General features: G+C 36.1%; 1 protein-coding gene across 1 annotated transcript; it reads left to right on the top strand.

Moving 5' to 3' along the window:
* The first annotated feature begins 6034 nt into the window (after positions 1-6034).
* Positions 6035-6643, top strand: LOC116176659 (allergen Tha p 1-like). The gene is made up of 2 exons (XM_031495383.1): positions 6035-6262; positions 6307-6643. The coding sequence occupies exons 1-2, from the start codon at positions 6076-6078 to the stop codon at positions 6516-6518; spliced, it is 399 nt and encodes a 132-aa protein (XP_031351243.1). The 5' UTR covers positions 6035-6075; the 3' UTR covers positions 6519-6643.
* The last annotated feature ends 3994 nt before the right edge of the window (positions 6644-10637 follow it).

The raw sequence follows: 10637 nt of genomic DNA, 5'->3' as shown, positions 1-10637 counted from the left end.
CAGGATAGTGTCGCCATTATTACAGTAGCATACGGGGTGGTGACTTGACGAACGCACCATAGTTTCAATAGTAATTTTTTAATTTCTGATTATTTGCTCTCCGAATTATTTTAGAAATAAAGTCTATTTAGTTTTTTTGTAAAGCAAAAAGTACGAATCCGTACATACTATTGCCACTGATTTTCTTAAAAGTGCCAGTTTGTAGTTATCCAATCTCTTGATTTCAGAGTTTAAAAAATTAAAAGCTATAGTATGCAAGGATTCATTATTTTTTCGACAAAAAACCTAAATAGACTTTATCTCTAAAATAATTAAGGAAGTCAATAATCAGAAATGAAACAATTACTATTGTTGTGCGTTGTTCAAGTCGCCACCCGGTATAGTGTTTGTTCCACAGGTAAAAACTGATTATTATAAAATGTTTAGATAGTGGAGTAGTCAGTTTGTCCAAAATAAACATTTTTTTAAATAATGACCAAACCAATCAAAACGAACAAGCATAATGTTACATGCAACACATGCTCTGCAGCACGCTGGCTCCATACGCCATCTTCAAATTGTAATTGCAATCTACTACCTTGCGATTCAACATTGGCAGGCAGTTTTTAGGAGATTTGCAATGATATCGCAAGTGAAATAATAATAAGTCAATTTTAAATATCAAAGTCAAGGTGGTGTAGGGTAGGTAGATGGAATTAATAATATATTTGTATTACAGTTCGGTTCCTTCTCCATAGTATTATTGAGACGATTTTGAGTATTTTAATATACTTTTGAGAATCAGAAAATGTACAACTACTGTTCGCGTTTTGTCCATATTTTGCGTCTTTACATGTCCACCATTCGCATAAATGGCAATCCTTTTTACATGCAACCACCGATACCAATTTAAAATCTAGCATCATCACCCTCTATTGCTCTAATTCTTTTTCTACGATTATCCGTACCTACTTTAATATTATATAGTTCAAGTGTTGATGTAAAAACATGTGCCAGACTTCAATTTCCTACCGTATGCTTCTCGGAGTAGATATTCTAATGTAGGTACTCTATTACTACTTCGTACTTGGCGTTTGTTCTTTCTTCTTTATTTCTTGAATATTACTGGATATAAACTTATTTTCCGAAAATCCTTCTTCTTTTCTTCAACATTTGCAATTACTTTTCAAAGACTTTTCACCTCTACTGTTTACTTTTTATTGACGTGTAATTTACTTTAATTTTCAAACTCTTCCTTTCCGGAATCCGTTTTCTGCTTGCTTCTTGCGCTTGTTTCTTTCTAGACTAGACTATTATTACGCTCATTATTCCGTGGTTTTATTATATACTGTCCACAAAATCCACCATAAAGTGTATTACTTCAGATAAAATATTATTATCAATGTGATCAGAATTTGAATCTTCGCCCGCATCCTCTTCATAATCATCATCTATTTCATCGTTGCACATGTTTTCTACATAGAAACGGAAAGCTGGTTCCTTGATCTCCACTGAAATTTATATAAAATATTAGGTATCTACAGCATATAATTATTTGAAAATCTATTAAGTGATTACTATCATAATCCATCTTGTAAGTTATAATTTCATAACAAATTATACCCTCTACTTGACTAGATACAAAAACATGTTTACCTATTATAATTTATTATGAGAAAGCATAATTGCATGCGTATAAATTGAAACAATCAACGCAACCAAGGCCTTTATTGCAGCTTGCACTAAACAAATTCTAAGGATTTAGTGTGCAGGGTCCACAATCGCCTTTGAAACGAAAACATTATTCCTTGTGTGAATTGAAATTTTTCAAATTGCAATTTTCTAACCCCTTTCGAAACCAAGGGTTATACAAAAATCACCAGAATGGGGAAAGACCCACGGAAGATGTATTTACTATTTTCATTTACTTGATATGCGAAAATTTATGCATGAAAGAAGTGACTGCTTGATGCATTCCTCTACCGCAGTCCGAGCAGAAATTGACGAGGAAAGAAATTTATTAGGAGAATTTTTGGCGGGTTTTCACATGCGACTAAACGTGGGTATTTCAGTAGGACCCTCTCACAAAACAGGAACCAGTGCAATTCTCCAACCCCAAAAAAAGGCCACACCCAGCCTTTGCATGGAAAATGGATGGTGAATTTTTCTGGGGCATGGCAAAAGAGACCACAATTAACGATAAAGTTAATGGAAGCACGATTAAACGCCTGAGAAGACACTTAAAGCAAAACAACCAAACGAAGAAATACTGCGCTGTTGCACGACAATTGCAGGGCCTATCGAACTGGCCATCTTCAGCCCATTATCGCAATTCACAATCTTGCCGCATTCACCCTACAGCTCAGATTGAGCACCATGCGACTTCTTTTTGGTAAACATGCAAAAAAATCTTCAGGTGTCGCAAATTTACCTCCGATAATGACCTGAAAGGCGCAATTGCGTCGTTTTTTTAAATCAAATGTTTTTTTTATGAAATGAAACAGCTGAAGGAAAGCTGGAGTAAATGTGCTACTGGGGATGGTAGTTACGTAAAAAAATAAATTTTGTTGAAGCTTAGCACGCTTTTCTTCACGGTTAAGCAGGAAAAAAATTAAAAAAGAACGCCCTAAATAAAACAAATAGGTACTTAGTCAGTGAAATTAAAAATAAAATTTTCTGATAGAGCAACGAGAAGTAAAAATTTTTTCATATTGGCACAAAATTTAGACTACGCGATTCTTCAAAATATCCCTGTTTGTACACCGAGAAATATTAGGGAAGAAGTGCAACTTCGGAAACATTACAAACTTTTTAAAATCAATTAGTATCCATACACCAATTATAGTCATAAAATTATAGAAGCATATTAGCGCATATAACCCTACGCGATTGATGCGCAAATAAAATAAACCAACCAGAATTAACCATAATTAGAGGCTTTAAAAATAAAATTTACTGTTCACTGCATTGTTTTTAATCTCATAAGCAAATTAATAATTAATTATGTAGATCACACTATTTTGTGGTTGCAACTAATTGGGTGTAGTAAATCTGTCCAAGTAACAAAGCTATTGTTTTTTGTAAGAAAATTACTTCCTAGTAGCGAATGATAAAAAAAACCTGTAGGTGAATATTTTTGCTTTCTTAGTACATGGACAAAAAGTTTAATTTACCAGTTTACCTAATTTGCGATTCATTGCTTTTGTATGGACCTACAAGGTTAGTTTCTGTAACTATTTAGAAACACAATTAGTGTAAGTGAATTTGCAAGAATATTAACTAAACTTTTTTGTTGCAACGAAGCTCAACGGCCTTCGTTAGTAATTAAGACATGTGCAGATCTTATCACCTACCATTTTAAATTTACAAAACGTATAAGTAATAACAATAAGTATGCTCCATATAGTCATAGTCATATACAGATTATAGCGATTGTATAAATAAATCTAATTATGATCTTTGTAGTTTGATCTACAATGAACTGTTACGTGAGACTCAATGGACGCATTAGTGATTAAAAACCATTAAATTATACATTTACGCATCATTATAATAACTTGCGTCATAAATTACTCATTCATAACTATTCCATGCCAAAAAAACTCTTTCTTGGTGTTAATTAAAAACGCAATCAGATTTTAAAAAAAACTATCAGTAGGCACAAATAATGAGATCATTTATCAATTCGAATCATTTGTCGCCAATTCAAAAGCTTTTTTCTGTTGATGTGACAATATTATCATTTCCGGAATTTTCGCCCCGCTCATGGAATAGTGGTTCATGGGAAATTTGCGTCAATTACAATTAAGTCCACCCCAGAGATTTCGGAATATCGCCCTACGAAATATTGTTTTACTTCTTTTGCCCAATAGTCCTCTGAAAAGCCCTTCCGATAATCGTTCGTAATCGAATTATCAAACACCAAAAAATACCTTTTTCGTACTTCCGAGACTAAAGTGACAACTTCACTCCATTATGACAAGTACTAAAGTGTCACTTTTTGTCCCGCCGGGATTAAATTTGGACGAAAATCCCGGAAGAATGAAATTACTAACAAGGCAATTTCAGTAGGTTGTTCCACATTTTGTATGCGGCACTACTTCTTGAACGCATCGTACTGCTGCTCATATAGTTTTTTGGATTTCGGTGGTATCAATTCATTACCTAGTAGTTTGGTTGCTTTTTATCAATATCAAATACACCTTTGTCACCCACCACCAAAATTATGACACTAGCAATGACAGTTTCCAAATTATTTTTGTTGCCATAGAATAGGGATTGTCATACCAACGCAACGTTCCTATGGTAACTTGTTAAGCAGCGATTTTTTGAAAGAACGCGTTCTCTAACTCCATACATATTAAGTGTTTCAGTTTCGGAAGTACGAAAAATATCGTATATACCTTGCGACTGAAGTAGTGGTCTTAATCCCTCAGGTAAATTATGGCCCTCCCTTCGGTCGGGCCATAAACTTTACCTTCGGGATTAAAAGTACTACTTCAGTCCCGCGGTATATAATATACTATTGACGTTTGTTCAGGGAAATCCGTAGATACCAACATTGTTGGGGCAACTTAGGATACATAAACCCTCAAGGGTGAGGTTTGGAATTATTCAATAGTAACAAGATTAATAATAATCATCGCGGGTGAGAAAGTTGAACTTCAGTATCCTATTCCAATCAGATTTATCATACCGTGCAGATTGAGGATCCAAACCCAAACCTATTTAAAGTCTTAATACTTAGTACGTGTAGGTGTACCTATCTAGGGTTGCTCCCCCTTTAGGCTCATAAGCTGTCTCTTTACAAATTTTAATATGGGACAAAAACTATTTTGATTGATGTGGATCGATCCTTACCATGTCTACTTTCCGATTTTGAGTACTCTCACTTTAATTAATTGCGTTATATTTAAAGCGGAAAGCTTTGTAATTGAAATTAGGTAGGCACCTGATGTTACTTACCTTACTAATTGTGGGTATCCCCTTGACCCCTATGCTTACCAATTCTTATCCAGAATTACAAGTTTCACGGCCGTTCACATGCATGTTATATAATTATTTTCACTAACTTACAATTCAAATGTGTGTACCTTGCTCTTCATTGCCATATGCTTCCATAACTCTGTAAAATTCCGTTGAACGCCTGGAGGGAACACAAGAGCACCTCAAAAAAAACCTATCAAGTAAGACATATTAACGAGTTTACACAAGCAAAGGCCCAAACGCCATACGAAATTAACCTGGGCGCTTCGAAGTTAACTCATAAGTTCTTAATGGCCGAACGGAGAGTACCTATTGCTTTTAATCTGATGAAAAGAGGCTGTAATGATTGCACCATTCTTACATTCACGAAACTCCACGACACTGCAGTACTTTAAACTGGAACAGATTGTATATATATCCAAATAAAATTAGCGATTTAAAGGGATTACGATGTACCTATATCTAATTTATTTTCTAAAGCATGGAGTTACATTCAAGGAACTTAACCGTTTAAAGCTTATTTCATACTTGCGTACAGCACTCCCTTTTGCTAACTAAATGCATTAAAAAAATCATTGCGCGACAATGTCGGTTAAAAAATAGTTTTACGTTATCCCATGTTAATCCTTGACTATAGATGTTAGTAAGTCACATTTACATAATGCAGCATAAAATCATGTGAATTTAGTACGACAAATTGAAACATTGGTTTAGTTTTATCAAATCTACGAATTTGATTTGGACCGCAAACCTAATGCCAAATTCTATTCCACCAAAAATCCTTTACTCTTCCACCGTGTATGTATCCTAAGGGGAGCACCGTCTGTAAAACCCGAATAGTACCCTTGAATGGGATAATGGCAAAAAACTATAACGTAAGGCATTAAAAAACGAACTAACGTATACTTTTTAATTTAGTAAGAAGTGAATATGAAATGAATCATTGATCGCAATTAGAGACGTCACATTACAAATAATAATTATAATTTAACCTTTTTGCGCTCGCACTTAGCAACGCCCATTTGCATAACTAATTCGAGGTGTTGAATATAAATACATACGGAGAGGAGCAAAATTCATCAGTCAAGTGCTTTCGCTTCGCAATTAACGATGAATAAAGTAATACTTGTAAGTATGTTAGTCCTCGTCGCATCGGTTTGGGGTCGCCCCGCCGACGATGAAGACTTCGATAAATTGGACGTCGACGAAATTTTAGCAAGTGAAAGACTTGTGAACAATTACATTGGATGTGCCAAAAAAATATCACCGTGTACCAAGGAGGGCCTAAAATTGAGAGGTATTAAATCCAAAATAATTTGCTTGATTTAATTTGATTTTTAGAGCTCGTGCCAAAAACACTCAAAAACAAATGTGCCGACTGCAGTGAAGAACGGAAGGCAAAAGTTTATAAGATACTCGAATGGATGATCCAAAACAGGCCCGATGATTTCTTGGAAATCGAAACTATGTACGATAAAGAGCACGTATACAGAGGAGAGTTTGCGGATGAATTGAAGAGTCGCAACATTGTGTTGCCACCCTTAAAGTCATAACTATGAAAGTTTCCTTAACTCGAAAATGGACTGTTGTCGTTCCTTTAGGTATAACTAAAAATTAAGTTATATTTTTATGTGAACCATTTAAATTGATGTTATTACACGTTATTGCATATTTTAAACTGTATTTTTGATCATTACAATATTTCAAAATACTGCTACTGCTTTCGTTATTAATAAGTACAATATCCACAAGTGAAATTCAACCGAGCCCAGTGTGATGACCAAATTTGAGGTTTGGACTTTAGAGTTTACCTCAAATCGTAAAAGAACATCTCTCATTCTTTTAAATTAAAAATTGAATCAATTTGACAGGGTGGAAGAAACATTTGAAAAATCGGAAAACTAATAACCTTTGCGTTTGTGGGTAGAATAGACATACCTTTTTCTAAACGTGAACGTGTTTTTCAACCTACTTTTGCCTTTTTTTTTAATTTATAGAACATTTTTCACTTTGAGAATGGATACAGCAATCTCTCTTCAAGTCTGGGTAAAACCCGGAGGTGTTCTTCTTTTATATGTTCGTGCATCGAAACATCGAAGCCTGGCGAAGTTCCAAGACTTACTTTTCTCGTTTGGAATTTTGATCCCTCTTAGTTTGAAAATCAACGAAGAAAATAGAGTCAAATTAATTATTACATTAATAATAATAAGAGAAATTAGGTACCTTTCTCCAACCAAGTCCGGGTCCGAGTCCGGGTTTTACCCATGAAGTTCGCATCCGCGTCCGGGGTTTAGGTACCTCCGAGTCCGGCTCCGGGTCTGGGTTTTACCCAGACTCGTTTGCCTGCGGGTTATGTAAGAAGGTAGACTAGCGCTACTCCCATTTTGAAAACTCGCAGTGGTAGAACGAAGAGGGTAAGAGAAAAACCGGAGGTTGAGTGTGTAAAAGTGTTTCTAGTAGAAAATGCACGTTTTTGCGGTAAAAACAATTTTCGTTAGATGGACAATGGGAAAGATTTAATAGTCAAGACGCCAGGGAGCGAAATTGCACGCGGAAGTCACCAGAGGCGTTTCAAAAACTACTCGTATGACAGAAATTCAAACAAATTTCAGAAGCACCAGAGCAGTTTGGGCGATCACGATGTTCTTTTTCAAAAGCATGTCAATACATTTTTAGGGGTAAAACGTTTCGTAACTCACGGGGTACGCACAAGTTGAGTTGAGGGATATAAAGTGCGGTTGGGGGACCGCACGATCCCCTGAACGGTATCAAAAAGTGCGTGTGTGTTTTATCCTTAACGAATTTATCCAAATTACATACGCTATTTTTTTACTTCAACCAAACTATTTATATTAAATTATGCATATATGTATACATTTACATTGACATTAAATCCATCACCATACGTAAGGATAAAGGATATACATATAATGTTATCATACATCTCGCTTTACATTACATATAATGGCGAACAACAGTAGTAGGAAAAAAAGTAGATATGTACTTTGTATCTTAAGAGAAAAAGCGTGGCGTAGAAACCTTGTACTTCCAATGTTAATTTTTGAGTGATAAATTGTTCTATTTTTGTTTGACTGGTTAAAAGATGACTTTTTCCATCGAGGCGCGTATTTTTTTGTTGCATTTACGTGGGATACGATTTTTGAAAAAAAGATTTTCACTAACCTCTCTCCACCACTGTGCACCTCTTTATGGTTTTTCACATTTGTCTCGGATAGCCTCAAATTTACAGTGAAAATACATTTTACCAAAATAAAGTCTGCGAAAAGCACAAAGTTCAGCCACCAACAGCAACTGCAAACGACAACCACGTCCACGATAATCGTTTCAGCGGTTCAGGCCTAGGCTTTCCACCAAGAACACTTCTTTGACTTTGAAATATGCTTGTGGTTAATCTGAAATGCGAAATGCCTAACGATATTGGCCGGCCGGAATAATTTTGACTGACAGTCCACGGACTGCCGGCGAACTAAAAATCGAGCTAAAACATCTAGGCATCTTATGCCCGTTTGCACCGACAAATTTAAACGGAGCTTAGCTTAAGCGTAGCTAAAAATCCATGGTAACCATTGTCACAATAATCGTTGCCATGGATTTTAAGCTACGCTTAAGCTAAGCTCCGTTTAAATTTGTCTGTGCAAACGGGCATTAATAGCGATAAATACAAATAAATGTCTAAATATTGCAGTGACTAGTTTATTCGGGCACATACAAAATAAATGCAATGCCCCACGTTGGGAACCAAATAATTACTGCTGTGGCCCTTTCATTCGAACACATAAATAAATACCAAAAGTTAAAATTCCGAAAATCCGTAATTCAAATGTAAGAGTCCTATTAAATTTTGACTTTCAAATTATAATAGCAAATCTCTGAACTACGTATTTATGATGAATACAACGGGCGTTAAAAGGTCGCTTTCAAGAGAGCAATTACACTATTTTTTCTACCAAATGGTAATATTTCAGAAATTATTTAGTAGGAGCATACTATGTTTACGTCATATTAATAAGTGGAAATTACATCTTTGTAAAGGAGGAATCCTTACGAGACAGCACAAATTGCTTGTGGCTTGTGTGTTTTGCTTTGCCGCCGGCCGCATTTGTTGATAAGTAAACCAAATACATCATTTCCACGCCATCTAACTTTGATGAATCATTTTTGAGGGAGTAGTAGAAATAGTATATTAAAAAACAGGTGTATAATTAAGTCTTTAAAGCACGCGCAACGAGTTTAAAAGCGCAACGCGTAACGGAATCACTATAAACGTTGCTTTAAAGACCGCGCGTTTCTTATAGTATTTTTAGCGCATTTTTTAAGAATTACAAAAATGTGCTATTGTTTATGTTTTGTCCGTCCGTCCGACCGGACCCACTTCTACCGTTTCGAACTACTTCTAGGGGAATGGTCCTGCAGTCCTGGAATTTTTTGCAGTAGGGAACCTATACCTTATAGGTGTGCCAGACGGCCATCAAATTTTGCTGTCTAAAATGGGGGCTCCCCCCACGAATAATTTCCTGAGATGCTGTTTTTGAAAGTAAAACGTGCATAACTTTTACATACGACAACCAATTGGTCTCAGATTTTGCATATGCATGCCTTTAGTGGTGCAAAGTTAAACTTGAAGAGAAAATGGGGGGTTAACACGTGTTCTACCTTTCATGGTATTCTAATGAAAGGTCTCATCGAAATAAATTGATTTATACAAAGTATAACTTTCCCGTGTGACTCCTTTTCGAGATCAGTGAGCGACGGGGCCTGAGCCCCCCTCAGGGGGGTTACAAATTAATTTTATCTCTCATTGTATTCTAATTGAAGGTTTCTACCAACTACTGCCCTTCTTCTTTCTATCCTCTTATCAAAGTACGGAGTGGGCGGGGGGGGGGGCTAGTTTTATCCTTCATGGTACTCTAATGAAAGGTCTCAACGAAAGGAATTAAATTCTACCAACCATAGCCCTCCTCCTCGACCTCTTATCGTGATCGGGTATATTCCCTTATACCTCAAGAACTGACTGTCGGAAGGGGGACTCACAAAGGGCGATTGAGACGTCTGCAAGAAATATATCCATTGGTGATGACAAAACAAAAACTATTTCGTTTAAAAAATGCGCTTTATCTGCACAAAAGTTGTGCACAATTTATACTTGTTTTTTATACCTGCAATATAATTTAAAAATAACCGAAATTTATTCATGGCCCAAGAAGAGTTTCTTTGGTGGATTAATTTAATTGGGTCAATGTAGCCAAAGGATCCCAGATGACGGGGCCTCAAAAACTGCCAGGCCCACGGGTCTTGGAAGGGGTTTGGTTTGAACCTCGTAACATACAAGATGGTAGCAATGAAACAAATGTGTGTCACTGCAAAGATTTTTATCGCCTGTAAGGAAAATGGTTTTAGCGGAAAAGTTCTCTAACGGATAAAGGTAGGGCAAGAGTGTTTGACGTATCTCGATTAGCATTTCTCTTCAGAGATTTCAAACGCGCTCTCCCAATTGAGCGAGGAGGTTCAATAAGTACCATTTTGAGTGATTAGATTTCTCACACCCAAAGAAAGGGAGTCTTATAACCCGAAGCATTTTGCCAAGCTATATCGGTCCTATCAAGTTGATAATTTGGTAATTGTACGAGTTTTTCTAACCAACAACAGAGTAC

The sequence above is a fragment of the Photinus pyralis genome, unplaced genomic scaffold (assembly GCF_008802855.1).
Source record: "Photinus pyralis isolate 1611_PpyrPB1 unplaced genomic scaffold, Ppyr1.3 Ppyr1.4_LG1, whole genome shotgun sequence".
NCBI lineage: Eukaryota > Metazoa > Arthropoda > Insecta > Coleoptera > Lampyridae > Photinus > Photinus pyralis.
The sequence above is the reverse complement of the archived record's forward strand: the minus strand, read 5'-3'. Positions and strand labels throughout refer to the sequence as shown.